Raw genomic sequence first — 15,573 nt, 5'->3', positions numbered from 1 at the left:
AGGATGTGTTTATCCCCATAAATAAAATTTAAAATTACGTAAACATCAATACAAAACTAAAAGACAAGTGATGGAAGAAACCATTCATGGTTATCTGTTTATGTAGGGCTGTGGGTAGAATTTAGGTTAAAAATGGATTCTACCGCTAAGAAAGTTGCAAAGTAATTATATTCCCCCATTTTTTAAAGAAGAGAAAATAGGTCTGCACAGGAGAAGTACCTTTCTGTTTTACTTGAAATAGCGGAATTCTTCACAACTTAAACCACGTCGAAACTTCCCGGTTAGTGCTCCACGGTTAGTTATTGCTCTCAGTGTATTCATTTCTATGCTTTTTGGAAATGCCTCCAGTTAAAAATCGTCTTGAAACAATACGGTATCACAACTAGGCTCCCTTCTCACCTTCAACCATCACAGCTTTTAAAATGAAGGTGTCATAGGAAATGTGTATACACCCAATGCATCACGACTGGAATTAGTATCTGGTTATGGAAATCTAACGCTGCCAAGCAGGTAAACGCCTCAAAGGCAGCACAGAGGAAATCCTGCCTCCCTCTAGGCTCAGGCCTGGAGTGGGTGAGGGGAGTCGCGGCGGGCCGGAGCTCCGAGCAGGCCTCGCCGGGGGGCGCGCCTCCCCGGGAGGCGCACCTTGCCCGCAACTTCGGAAGCACCTGCGGTCCGGACGGAATAGCCCCCGGCATCACCCGCAGGAGCTCAGGGCCGCCCGCCGCTCCTGCATCGCCTCGGGTACCACGTGCCGCAGGGGAAGCGGCCCGGTAGCCCTGGCAGCATCTCGCGAGATCTCGCCGGCTCAGCCCCATATTGAGAGCTTAGAACGTAAAAAAAAAAAAAAAAAAAAAAAAAGCGAGCGGGCGACTGCCTCCGGAGCCGCCGCCGGAGCATCAGCAGTCGGCGTGAGCCGAGGCAGGGCCCGCGCGCCCTTTCTCTGGCCGGGTGGGCCGGACACCGTCCGCAGCCTGGTCTGCCGTGGCCTGGGCCGTCGGCCCACTGACGCGCTGACCCAGGGGCGGGGAGAGAGGGAGGAGGCCGGGGGGCCCCGCTCCTCTTCGCCGCAGAGCGGGGCGGGGGAAGGAGGTGGAGGGGTGGGAGGAGGGCGACGGAAGAGGAGGTAGCGGCGCAGAGATCTTCCCGGCTACGGCGGCGAGGCGGCGCTTGGCCGCTCCCGGATCGCGCTGCTCATGCTGCCCGAGGCCCGGCGTGGACGGGCCGGACGCGATCCCTGAGTGGAGTAGCGCAGGAGCCAGGACTGGCCGGGAGCCGAGGGAACCTCCGCCGCGCGCCACTGCGGGACCGCGGCTGGGCGGGCTGAGGGGCGGACGAGTCGCGGGCCCCGCCTCCCGCGTGCTGCAGCGGGAGACACCAACGCCACGGCCCCGCCGAGGCTTTAAACAGCGGGGCCCGCCCCGCGCCCGCCGCACTCGCGCGCAGACTCCGCTGCCGGAGGCGTTCGTGCCGGCCTGGGCTAGCGGCGGCGCGTGCGCGGCTTGGAGAGTGTGACTCCCTCACCTGGCGTTGCGGCCGCAACCACCGCCGGCCGGGGGCGCGGAGGGCGTGCAGCCCGCCAGGTCCGCCAGGCTCTCCGGGTCCGCCGAGCGTCGGGCGACGATGGAGCCGGGGCCCACGGCGCCCTCCTCCGGCGCCGCGAGGCTGGCGGGGGTCGGGGAGACGCCTCCAGCCGCCGCGCTGGCCGCCGCCGGGATGGACCTGCCCAGCACGGCAGTGCCCTTGGTGCCGGAGGATGCTGCGACTGCGAGCCGGGGCGGCGGCGGGGTCCGCGGGGAGGGCGCCGCGGCGGCCAGTGACGGGCTGGGCAGACCCCCGGGGCCCACCCCGAGCCAGAGCCGCTTCCAGGTGGATCTGGTTTCCGAGAATGCCGGGCGAGCGGCTGCGGCTGCGGCTGCGGCGTCGGCTAACGCTGGGGCGAGGGCCAGGGAGACCCCCGTGGACGGGAAAGCTAGCGGCGAAAGCGGGCTAGCCAAGGGCAGCGAGGAAGCCAAGGGCCGCTTCCGCGTGAACTTCGTGGACCCAGCTGCCTCTTCGTCGGCAGACGAGAGCATGTCGGATGCAGCGGGGATCGGAGGCGACGGGCCCAACGTGAACTTCCAGAACGGCGGGGACACAGTGCTGAGCGAGGGGAGCAGCCTGCACTCGGGCGGCGGCGGCGGCAGCGGCAGTGGGCACCACCAGCACTACTACTATGACACCCACACCAACACCTACTACCTGCGCACCTTCGGCCACAACACTATGGACGCCGTGCCCAGGATCGACTACTACCGGCACACGGTAGCGCAGCTGGGCGAGAAGCTCCTCCGGCCCAGCCTGGCGGAGCTCCACGATGAGCTAGAAAAGGTGAGCTCTCCCGGCCCTCTCTGCAGCCCTCTCGCCAGCCCCCCCCCCCCCCCCCAGCCGCTGGTCCGCGCTGACCGCGGGATGTAGCTGCCGGCTCTCGTCTGCTGAGGCGGCGTGAATGGACGTGCACAACTCGCTGGCATCTCTGGATTCAGCTGTCAAGGGTGGAATTGCAGAGGAATGTAACTTAATCTCTTAAAAGTTGGCAGCGGGTTAGGGTAGTTACGTGATACCGGAGAGGCTGCATTTAACAATCTCCCCCATCCAGTTATATATCTTGTGTATGCTTTTTTTTCTCACCCACGCTTAACAATTACCATCCCTCTGAATGACAGTTGTACTTTTAGGCCCCGAGAAGGGAATGTGCAGGAGGTTTAGGTGGTGAGGACGTTTCTCAGGAGGGAGTGGAGAGCACCTACCATCCGTGTCTTTTTTTAAAGGTTGTGTTGTGTGGCTTATGTACACTCGTTAGGGGTCCCAAGAGTGGGAACATTAGTATTTGAAGGGAAAATCTTAGCAGGGTGTGTTTGTGGTGTATGAATTATTAAAGCTCAATTCCTGCAATCTTGATATAGAAATCTTAAGTCTTGGGACAAGCTCTTCCTGATAATGGCATAAATCCACTTTTATAATGTAAACCTTTTGGAAGAGGGTTACATCAAAAAGGCGGGGGGCAGAGTCTAAGAGAGAGGGAGAGAGAAATAGAATTGTTTTTTCTGTGGAAGATGTCCAGAAAGACCTTCTGGGGTCTTGTCTAAGTAGTTATACTTGGTGAACAGAAACCATCCCTATAAACTCTGTTGATTTCTGTAATTCTTCTTTTATGGCCGCATACAACTTTTATTTTTTCAGGGTACAAAATCGTTCTTTTGAGATGACATTGATGCTTTTGAGATTTGATTAATAATTTTTTATGATTTAGGATTACTTGAAGACTGCCTTTATAAGTGTATAATGACTACATTGATGGAATTTTGTGAATGCAAAGAGTTAGCACCATATAGTTTGACACAATCGAAGTGTCGGAAAGTTTAAATACAGAAAGTATGTAATTTCTTTTGGATATGATTATTTGACTTCATACAGTCATTTCATACAAGACTGTACTTGTCCCAGTATTTGAAAATGTAACATTCATAACATTCATTGAAATAATTGCCGAGGTCCCAACACTTACAGCTTATTGATTGTTTAAAAGCCTGACATCATTTAGCTTTGGGTAATACTACTTCTTTCATTCTGTTACGGTATTTTGTCATATAAGAAGAAAAACGATTTTTAAAACACTTATTTTATCCATATTCCTGTAGTTTCTTTCAAATCTATTATATTTTCCTTTCAAAACTCAAAATTCTCATAAAGCAGATTATATAGCTGGTAATTTCCCTTTTAGAGCATTTTTATTATTGGAAATATTATATAGATAGTTTCAGATTTCACCAAAGCCCTGTAGTTTAGTAGTAAAACAGTCTGTATTTACCCATAAGTCTTAAAAGCTTTTTTAATTGAAGGATATTATATACCTTGATCTTGTATGCTTCCTAGGAATGTTTTTGTTATTTTAAACTAAATTCTGTCAATAACAAAGCCCTTCGAGTTCTCCAGATTTTCAGGTTTTTGTTTGTTTGGGGTTTTTGGTCAGTTCACAGTATATAAAAAAGAACACCTGTATTGTTTAGATGTATAGTAGTTGAAAAAGTCACCTAGCTTCTCAGCCTCAGCTTCCTCGCCTTTCAGAGTTATTTTGAAGATTAGGGGGAAAAAATGTATGCAAAGGCCCACGTTCAGTGCCTGCAAAATAATGCCTAGTATAGTTACCATTTGAATCTTATATTGGCCCTTAAGAAAATACATCGTTAAACTTTAGGACTTCAGTTTTAGATTCTCCTAATTTCTGCATTTTTCAGTGAATGTAGTATCTAAAATGTTATGTTCAGAATTCATTTGTGCAGCATGTAGTGTAATGAGTTCTTTGTAGTTTTTTACCTTTTACCATTCGGGCCCTTTATGGACAACAAAAAAGGTTTATTAGGTTAAATAAGCATAGAACCTCCTCTTGAAGATAATTTTGTTTAGAATTGAGTGAATGGATTAAAGAGATGTGTCATGTTAAGGAATACAAATCTGGCTATAGATAAACCACTGCTCAAGGAGGGCAAGGGAGGCCTGATAGTATAGGTTGGCTCGATTCCCAAAAGTTGTTCTTCACTTTTTAGATTGACTCTTACTCCTTAAAACCTTTTCTGATGCTTGTAGCTCTAGGTGAAATCATAATACTTAGAATTCTGTAACATTTAATCTTAGCTCTTGAGTGACTGTCATGTAGTCTGCTTGGGTCACTGAATGCTTAAATATCTACCATGGATCTAACTTTGTGCTAGGAACTATGGAAGAACAAAAGAAGTAAAAGAAATGCACTCCAGAAACTTGTTGGGGGAAAGGACTATAGTGTCTTCTACATGAATTCCTTTTTTTGCCCAGCATTGTGACTTTTTAAAGTATTTTGCCTAGAAATCCAACTGAAGGGGAATAGTTAAATAACCATGGTGCGTCTTGCTATATTATGCAGCCATTCTAGGGCCAGGACTTATGAGTTCTCCATTTATCAAATATTTATTGGGGAGAAGAGTTTCTTAGGTGTGGGCCACCTGGCTGTGGCACTGTGGGATGATGCCGTGATTAGCAAAACAGATACTGACTCTGTCATACTCAGGCATACATTAACCAAATGGTTGCACAAATAACCTAGTTACAAACTTTTTTTTTTTTTCCCCAGTGCTATGAAAGAGAAGGGTTAGAATGCTGGTGAGGATATAATAGGACCTAATTTTAATTGGGGTTTGGGAAGCCTTTTTTTTTTTTTTAACTGTAATTAGGTATTACCAAATAAAGTAATAAACAACTCAACTTAGAGTGCAAAATGAAAGCACCTTATTATTTTAAAGGTGCAAAAGCAAGAAAATACAGTATAAACTTATCCATTTTTAAACAGTCGTCTGTGTGATGGGTATACAAAGTATGACATTGAAGCTGAAACCTGAAGGCTAAGTTGATGATAGGGCAGAACAATATTCCAGGCCAAAGGAACAAAATCTGTGAAGATAGTGAGGTGAGAGAGTGGTATGTCAAAAGAACTATGAGGAGGCCACTGTAAGATTTTATTATAAAGGTAGTGCGATGTTACTGAGTTTTGTGTGAGGTAGCAACAAGATCTGTTTTGTTTTGACAGCTTTTGATTGCTGGATGGAGAAGGGTGAGAATGGAAGCAGCTTTTACTGTGGTCTCCTTACAGATAGTAAGGATTGGGGGCAGAATGAGTGGGATGTAGGTGGATTGGATGTGGGAGTGAACGAGAAGCTGATTCCCAGCTTTTGGACTTGAGCAGCTGAATAGATGGTTGGTACTTTGCCTAAGATGGGAAAGGCTGGAGAAGGAATATAGATTGGGGAGGAAAGAAAGAATGCTTTTGAGTAGCCTGCAAGATATCTTAGTCCAAGAGTCATTTTGAGGGAGAAGGGGCAGAATATATTTTATATGTATATGAAATATATGTGTGTATGTGTATATACATATATATTTACATACATATGTACATGTATATATATTTATGTATTTATCATCTAAAGTCGTGCATGAAATTACTTGGGGAGAGTGGGTAAATAAGAGAACAGAAACAGGGTCTGGGATTGGGCCTGGGGAATGTCTAAAGGTCTACTAGAGATTGTGTCAACACTAGCAAAGGAAATTAAGAAGGAGCTGTAAGGCTGGTGAGAAATAGCCAGGAGAGCAGTGTCAGGGAAGCTGAGAGAAAAGTGTTTTAAAGAAGGCACAAAGTCTTCAGAGATATGCCAGTAATTGATTTTTTTTTTTTAAGTATTTCAAAGAATAAAACCGAAGTAGTGATTCCTGCCCCTACAAGAAGAAAGTAAAAAGTGGGGGGTAAACAAATAAGTATTTGATAGACAACTTCAACATGTATGATGGAAAGCATGATTATCAAATGTGGAAAAGTGTGTGGTGGAGAATCCATAATAGCTCCTACTGGATTTGAAGCAGTTTTAAAGTAGTTTGAAAAGAGTGCATTACCACTGCAGTTTTGTCCGTAGGCCAAGACTTGGAGCCTTTTGCTGGTGGTATGTCAAATCTTTGTACGTGGCCTCTCTATTTTAGCCTCTCTTATTAATAAAAAGGGAAAGGTCAAGGGAACAGCTGTATCAAGTGTCTTATGTTTCACTGAACTTGTTGGTTTTTTCATTTAATTCCTAAGAAATAAGTTCTTATACACATTTTACTCATGATAAAATGGGGTCATAAAAAGTGAAGAAATTGCTTAATGCCACTCTCACAGAAAGTGGTACAGCTGGCATTCACACCCAGGTTTTTCTTATTAATGCCAGGACATAGTAGCTCCTCTTTGTTGTTGTTTCTTCTTTCTCCCTATCCCGTGGACCTGCTCTGAGATGGCAGGGACGTTGAGGGGGACATGTTGGGGGTTGCCAACATCACTCTTCTATCTTGACCTCCTGAGAGTAGAATGGTTACATAACTGAGAGAAAAGAGGAGGAATTCTTGTGGCAATGTAATTACTGACTAATATGACTGTCTCTTTCACTAGGATCTGAGCTGGTGTCTCATTCATCTCTAGACAGAGAATAGGTAGTTAATAAAGATTCGTTTATCGAATGTATCAGGGTGGGCAGTCCCTCCCACTTAACAGGGACTTTAAAACACTAAACAAGTGTAGCTGCTGCTCTAAATGCGCTGTGCTGAGCCGTGGACAAGAAATTCCACACACTACTAATCATGTCAGTACAGAGCTTGAGTCTTTGCAGGTCGCCCTGGGGGAACCAGAATGGGTCACATCCCTGGGGATAAGGAGTAGAGTAGGTCCAGGAATGAGTAAAGGTGGGACCTTGATCAGAAATAGTTGTGCAGGGCACAAACTTGCACTGTTTCACAATTTTGCCAGGGGCCCCACCCTCTAAACCCATGCCACCAGAGCTGAAGTCTGGTTTACCTGTAAGACTGTACACATTCTCCAAGTATATACCAACTAACTGCCTGGGGAGAAGGAAAGATAAATTTGGGGATTTAAAATCTGGCAAAAAATCTATACACTGCTGTCGTAATCAGCGTCTTCTCTATGTGTGTTTGGGTTCATAGTCACATTCCCAATCTTGTTAGACCAGAATTTGAAGGACCAAAAGAGCATTTCTAGGTTCTTATGTATTTAGTGTGTTTGTTTTCACTAATTTTTAATTACATGTTTCATACGTGTTTGTAAAGTCTGTAGCACTAGTCACATTGGCTCCATGCTGAAGTGAAATGAATATGAATTTAGTTATTCAACAAATCTTGATTGAGCATCAATAATAGCCCTGTTCTGAGTGCTGGGGTTACAGCAGTGAGCACAACAGACTTGTGGAGCTTTCATTCTAGCAGTAGGAGAGAGTAAACAGATAGGTCAGTGTAACTGCCGAGAAGAAACCGAAAGGTGGATAGATGCTGATAGCTGGGGTGGTGTTATTCTGGGGGAGTTAGAGAAGCCCCCTCTGGTACATGAGCAGACACTAGACGGGAGTGAAAGATCAGCCTGTGAAAACACCTGAGGGGAAGAACACTAGGCAGAGGACGGCAAACACCAAGACCTTGAGATGGCAGTGTGCCTGGGGTATGCTTGGCATGACTGAGAAACAAGAGGGCCAGCAAGACTGGAGTGACTAGCAGGAGAGTCATAGGGGAGGAGGTTAGAGCAATAGTGAAAAGCAAACAGTGTAGAACTTGGTATATTGTGATGAAGACTTGGGGTTTTACCCTGAGTGAGGTAGGGAGTCATGGAGAGCTCTGAGCACAGACTTGACATGACCTGACTTACATTTTTAAAACATCACTCTCATGCTGTGTGGAGAGTATCCTGTAAGGGGGTAAGAGTGGAAGCTGGGAAACAAGTTAGAAGCCTACTGCAGTGTTTTAGTTAAGATGATGATGACTTTTATGAAGGTGATAGTGTTTGATACAATGACAGCTGTTTAGATGCTGGATATGTTTAAAAGGTGGAATTGTTGGGATTTGGTGACTGTTTGGATGGGGGGTTTTCCCCTGTTGAGAATGGAGTCGATATTTATGAAGAGGGGGGAGACTGGGAAGAGCAAGTTTTGGAGGTGGACTCTAAGAGTTGGGTTTCATTTCTACAAATTAGTTCTACAATGGGGCAAACACTTATAAAATTGCAGCTACTGGTTTGTGAAATAATAGAACCTAAGAAAATGGGTTTTAATTTGTAGTATAAAAATGTGCTTTTATGCTGCAAATTTCAGGTAAAACCATGAGAACCGGTAGTTTTTCAAATAGAGTATAAAGGGATGGGGAACTAGTGGGTTGACTCCACAAAGTGAGAGAGTGAGGAATGGACGAGGAAAACTACTTAAATACTGAAGTTAAAAATATATCAGTGGTTTCCCATTAAATATGAAATTTATCATCTGCCATTGGATTTATGATTCTTCCATTTTTCACTAGAACCTGTAGTAGTGCTTTCTTAAAGCTATTATGAAAAACTTGGAGCCCATGGAGGACTTGGGGATTTCTGATTAGAAGAAGGGGGAAGTCTGAAAGGCAAACATAGCTTAGTGGAATCTTGTCTCTCTGCAGAAGCTGATTGTGGCTGGTGTAGTCATAGTACCCTTGGGCTCAGAATTTTCACTATGCCTTAAATTTTCACTATGCCTTAAATTTTCACTATGCTGTTCCTGAACACTGACAAATTAGCTATTCATCTAAAGTAAGAATACTAGAAACCTCTGGATGGTTCTTTGTTGGGTTGGTATGAATTGGTTCCTTCAATGATGTAGCTTCTAACAGAGTTTAGCGTGCGAGTCACTTTGGGGCTTTTTTGTGGGTAGGTGGCTTGGTAGAGCAGGCTTTATTATACTCCAGTGGAGGAAGACTTAAAGGACCTATGAGGACCCTGATATGTGCTGTAGCATGACTTTTACCCCATCGTTTCACCTAAATAGTTCTTTTTTAAAAAAATTTATTTATTTTTGGCTGCATTGGGTCTTCGTTGCTGTGCGCGGGCTTTCTCTAGTTGCAGAGATCGGGGGCTACTCTGTGGTGCGCGGGCTTCTCATCGCGGTGGCTTCTCTTGTTGTGGAGCACGGGCTCTAGAACGCAGGCTCAGTAGTTGTGGCACATGGGCTCAGTAGTTGTGGCTCACGGGCTCCAGAGCACAGGCTCAGTAGTTGTGGCGCACGGGCTTAGTTGCTCCGTGGCATGTGGGATCTTCCCGGACCAGGGCTTGAACCCATGTCCCCTGCATTGGCAGGCGGATTCTTAACCACTGCACCACCAGGGAAGCCCCTCACCTAAATAGTTCTTATTAAAGTCACCAGTGACCTTCTCCATCCTTATCACCAATTCCAGCAAACGTTTTTTTCTCAGCAGCATTCAGCCTTCCAGCAGCATTTGATATTCTTTTGAAGTCGTCTTGATACTTCCTTGGCTTCTGTAACATCACTCTCTCCTTTAGTTTTACTTCTTTCTCTCTGGCTCTTTCAGCCCAATGTCTTCTGCATTTTCCTTCGTCTCTAAACTGGCCATCCTCTAGGCTTGATTCTGGCTTTCCTTCTTCCTCTGCCGTCTTCTCTCTCTCTATATCCCCTGTCTATATCACCTGTAGGCTAATTGCTCCCCAAATTTTGTCTCGTACTAATACTACCTTTGTGAGTTCTGGGCATCCAGAGCCTGCTGGACGTTTTTGCTTCCTGCCTAAAGGACACCCCACACTCACAAACTTACGATTTTTCTTCCTCTACCTCTGAAAACAAAACCACCCAGGCCCTCTTCCTGTGTCTCTGTGAATGGTACCACCATTCATCATATTGCACAAGTGAGAAAACTGAGTGATCCTTGACACTTTTTCTCACCTCTCTACATCCAGTTCATCACCGAGTTCTTTGTATCACCTTTATTTCCTAAATATTATTTTCATCCTCACTGCTACCATCCTAGAGCAGTCTGCAGCATATCTTTCTCCAGTAGCCTTCTATGGTTTCCTCTATTCACTATGCCCTCCTATTACTATTGAGCCTGGAGTGATCTTTCTAAAACAAAATTGATCATGTTATTCCTTGGCTTAAAACTAGCCCTGCATTGTCTAGTTCTGGCCTGCCTCTTCTTTAGTGTTTCAATTTCTCAATGGCACAGTACTTCCTCTGGCCATAGTGCCTTTGTATGTAATACTATCCATGAATTCTTCCTCCCTTCTCCTCCATACCACACTGATAACTTTTCAGTCTTAATATTTCACTTCAATCTTCATTTCCTGAGAGAGGAAGCCTTTATCCTCCAGTCTAGGACAAACCTCTTTTCTCTTCGAGCCCTTATTTCAGTTAGTGGGAGTATGTTTGTTAAGATGGTTATTTGAGTAAACTTGAGTTGACTTCAAGTTCCATGAGGAGCAGACTCATGTCTGTGACTGTTTATCATTATGTCCCTACTACATAGCAGACCCTCAATCAATACACGTTGAATAATAGAACTATTCTTTATAAATTATTGTAGTACAGAAGAATCTTAAACTCTTTTATGTACCTTATATTGTCATCTAGAATCTCTAAAGGACATTTGACAGGCAGATGGCCCCAGTTTGCACGTTTGGAATTTAAGACACAAAAGAACTAAGTAACCTGTCCAAAATCATAAGACCCGTAACTGGCAGAGCCACGGTTGGAACTTTCAACAACCATTTTGACTCCCAGTTGATGTTAATTCCAATGTCCTACAGTTTAATACTATGTAAGTTCTTGCTATTTTGGTTTTTTTGTTGGTTTGTTTTTTGTTTTTAAATTCCCATGTCAGTTGTGTTTTAGTTCATTGAAGATAAAGTAGAAAAGATTTGGACCCCTCAGTTTCACTGTATGGATAGATCTTTTCCCAATAAAAAAATATTTTTAAAAAAATTTAAGTATAAGAAAGTTTCTTATAAATGGAATCATAGTAAGTTTTGGTTTTTTTTTAAATTTCTTCTGCTTTTCTTATCTGTATCTCCCAAAAGTGTGATGTAAATGTTTAAATGTTCTAGTGTTGCACTTTTCAGTACTAGAACCACTAGTCACATTTGGCTGTTAAACTAAATTTTTTTATTTTTTTAATATTTATTTGTTTATTTATTTTTGGCTGTGTTGGGTGTTAGTTGCAGCACGCGGGATCTTTCATTGCAGCGTGCAGACTTCTCTCTAGTTGTGGTGCGTGGGCTCCAGAGCACCGGCTCAGTAGTTGCGGTGCACGGGCTCCAGAGTGTGTGGGCTCTGTAGTTGTGGCGTGTGGGCTCTGTAGTTGTGGTGCGTGGGTTCCAGAGCGCGTGGGCTCTGTAGTTGAGGCACGCAGGCTCTCTAGTTGTAGTGCATGGGCCTAGTTGCCCTGCGGCATGTGGGATCTTAGTTCCCTGACCAGGGATTGAACCCGTGTTCCCTGCATTGGAAGGCGGATTCTTAACCACTGGACCGCCAGGGAAGTCCCTAAACTAAGTATAAATTAAAGTTAAAAATGTATTTACTTGAGCCAGATTTTAAGTGCTCGATACCCACATGTTGGCTAGTGGCTACCATTCTGGACAATGAAGATACAGAACATTTCCCTCATCACAGAGAAATCAGTTAGCCAGTGCTGTCAGGGGAAGTGATATTTAAAGGAACTTTTCCCTTCCCTCATTCCTCCTTTCTTGGATTTCTCCCTTCCTTTTCTTACATGTTAAATAGTCACCACTAGTTTAAAATTATTAAACAGTCAAATTTTCTCTAATTTTGCATGAGATCCTTCCTTAAATAAAGTTGTCTAAACATATTAGGCCCTCAATGAAATGTTTGTTGAATCAGTGGAATTTATCTCTTTCTGAGAATGGAGATCTGGGTCTTTAATATTGCAAAGGCTGTGAAGAATTTCTTAATGTTGTATAAAGTGTTAAGTTTCCAAAGCACTCTTAACTCATGTATCTGTATTTGATCTTCAAATCTATCTTTGGAGGAAATGGGTTTTCAGAAGGTCGTAGAGTAGCAGTCATATTTTGCAAGGTTGTGGTTTGCCTAAGCACTTAACTAATACTTGGTAAGGCTGCATCTCTTTGAAACTAGCTCTCTGTCTCCCTTTTCTTTTAGACTAGTGATTCCCAAATTTCTAAAAGAATTACCTGGAGAAAAATTACAGATTCCTCTCTCTCAAAGAATATACATGCCATTTTAAAAAAGCTTTCCTGGTGATTCCCAGAGAGCCAGGTTTGAGAACCAATGTCCTAGACAGACTTTGGTTATCATTATGACAGTAGTACATAGTTGTGGGTTTTTTTGTTGCTTTGTTTGTTTGTTTTGATATGCTGATTGTCAGTTTGAAACATCCTACTATAGGAACCTATCAAAGATCTGGATTTAATCCTTAGATAACTGTATAATGAATTGTATAATGTTACCAATTACTCAACATCTGTCATGTTTCAGGAGCAGTCTGTAGTCTGTGCACAGTAATCTTCCAAACCAGTTAGTTTACAGATAGACAAACTCAGAGGCTAATAGCAACTTGCCTAAGTCTCACAGCCAGTGAGTGGTAGATGCTGGATTTAAACATAGACACGTTAGTGAAAGCTCACATGTGAGGTGCTAGGACAAATCCTGTAGGGAAGTCAGACACACAAGTACTAACTGGTAAGTCTGAATCCTGATGAGTTCGCATGGAATAGTTGGAGTGAGATATTACCTCTCTTTTATAGAACCTAATGGTTTCAGACACAAATAATCAGGCTTTACTATTTTAGAAGTTAAGCTTTATGATAAATTATTCTTAGTACTGGCTTACTTGTAAGTTTCCAGAAATAATAGATTTGGCTTGTAGCACTTGAAAAATTATCGTCTCACCTATTTCAGTCCCAATTATTTGGCAGATTTGCTGATTAGAAACAAAGCTGATTCAGTAATTAAGCAGAGCAGCAACAATAACAACAAAAAGGCCTCATTTAAAAGGGTTCAGCACACCTGCACTTGGGGACTACATAGTTAAACTTTATACACAGTTATAACAAATATGGCCTTCTGGTTTTCAGAACGAGGGCAGATTAGAAGGGAAAATGAACACTGGCAGAGGTGGATTCAAAGATGACCAGCATGTTATACAGATAGAAAATAAGAAAATCATAAAAAGCAGAAAATAGCAGTCTTAGAATAGCTCTTGAGTAGACGCAGAGACAGGACCTGAGTTTTGGTTGTCACAGTATCTCCGTCTAGCATAGTGCTGGCACAGAGTAACCATGGTGTTTTAAATCTCAATACAAAAAGAGTCAGCCAACTACACATTTGGAAAATTTCAGTCTCATGTCATCCTAGAGTATCGCATTTTAAGAGGCTAAGTATTAGTCCTTTTCAGAACCAACACTTTAAAAATTTACTCCAAGGGTTTTGTTGTACTTTGTTTATTTAAAATGTTTGTTACCGTATCATTATGAAGAGAAGATAATATAGGAGGTTTGAAAAACAGAGAAAGTTAAAGACCTCAAATCCTTAACACTTTTACATTTTTATACATGTAAAAATTATGATTTTATATCCTACTCTTCCCACCTAGCATTAAATAACTAATCATAAGTAATCAGTTTCCTATGTCACCCATAGTAATCTTCTATTTAAGTGAATGTTTTTATGATAGTCTCATACGTGTACCGTATGATATGTGTACCATAACTTGAATTTTCTCTGCAGACTCTTTAGTTCATTTACATTTATTGTGATTTGGCTGTTATTAGGCATGGTATTTTGCTATTTGTTGGTTTTCATACCCGTTTTTGTTCCTCTAATCCTCTTTTCCTGCCATCTCCTATGCTAATCAGATATTTTTTAATATCCATTTTAATTCTATTTACTTTCTTGTTATATATCTCTTTGCATTATTTCAGTGGTTGTTCCACTTACAGAGAATATTGAATTTTTTCAGCTAAAATATAGGAACCTTAAAACAGAATACTTTTCTTAGTACTTTGGTCATCATGTAAATTACAAACCCAGCAATACAGTTTGTACTTTTTGTTTTCAACAAAAGTCCTATGACTTTAAAAAAAAAAAAGGAAAGAATGCTTATATGGTGTTTTATTTCCTTTTTTTTTTTTTTTCCCCATTTCTTCTTGTAGATCTGTGTTGCCATCTGATACTATTTCCCTTCCTTGAGTAGTTGTTGTAAGGGAGGTCAACTGGCAACAAAATTCTTTGTTTTTATTATCTGAAGATGTCTTTACTTCACTTTTGAAGGATAGTTTTGCTGGATGTCAGTTTCCTGGTTGCCAGAGTTTCTTCTTTCAGTGGTTTGAGTATGCACTTCCAGTGTCTTCTGCCCACCATTATTTCTGATAAGACAACCATTAATCATACCATTGCTCATCTGTATATGATACATTGGTTTTCTGTGGTTGCTTTCAAGATATATTCTTTACCTTTGGCTTTCAGGAATTTGTACATAGGGGCTTTTCTCTTTGTGTGGATCCTTTTTGGGTTTAAATTTCTTCTATCTGTAAGTTAATGGGTTTCACTGCTTCCTCCAGCCATTTCCACTCTGCTGTTGAATCCATCTAATGAATTTTTCACTTCAATTATTTTGATTTTCAGATTAAGAATCTCTAATTTTTAAAATATAGCTTCCATTTCTCTGTTGAGATTCCCTCTCTGTTACTCACTGATACCGTATTTACCTTTAATTTTTTAGTATGTTCATTATAGCTATTTTGAAGTCTTTGTCTCTCATATCTAACATCTGGGCCCACTTGGAGTTAATGTCTAATGACTTTTTTTCTTGATTATGGGTTATATTTTCCTGTTCAGTAATATTTTGGGGTAAAGACTAGACTTCTATGTAGATAACACATTGTAGCAACTTTGGGTAGTTGTTTTTTTCAGTATTCTGCTAAGGATTATTGTTTTTTGTTCTAACAGGTACTTAAGTTGCCTAGATTCAAACTGCACACTGAGTCCTCTATCCCCACTGTGCAGTACCTGATATCTCTGTTGTGTCCTGTGTTTTCAGCTACTGCTTTTTTAGCCTGTCTCTTTGGGTGGGGGTGTGTGTGTGTATGTGTGTATGTGTGTGGTGCAGATCCTCCCCTGTACCTGTGTGATTTAGTGGTCACCTGAGATTTGGGGCTTACCCTCGCTATCATTCTGTTTTTTTTTCCTA

The 15,573-nt window shown here is 42.8% G+C and overlaps 1 protein-coding gene across 1 annotated transcript in view; it reads left to right on the top strand.

The window, feature by feature from the left end:
* Window positions 1–1,623: 1,623 nt before the first annotated feature.
* SLC12A2 (solute carrier family 12 member 2) overlaps window positions 1,624–15,573 on the top strand; it is a 108,878-nt gene continuing 94,928 nt past the window's right edge. Inside the window, exon 1 of the mRNA XM_060008922.1 lies at window positions 1,624–2,370. Within this exon, the coding sequence (XP_059864905.1) occupies window positions 1,624–2,370 (747 nt within the window). The remainder of the gene's footprint in view (window positions 2,371–15,573) is intronic.

This window comes from Delphinus delphis, chromosome 3 (genome assembly GCF_949987515.2).
Source record: "Delphinus delphis chromosome 3, mDelDel1.2, whole genome shotgun sequence".
In the NCBI taxonomy this organism is placed as follows: domain Eukaryota; kingdom Metazoa; phylum Chordata; class Mammalia; order Artiodactyla; family Delphinidae; genus Delphinus; species Delphinus delphis.
This window is presented reverse-complemented; position numbering and strand designations above follow the sequence as displayed.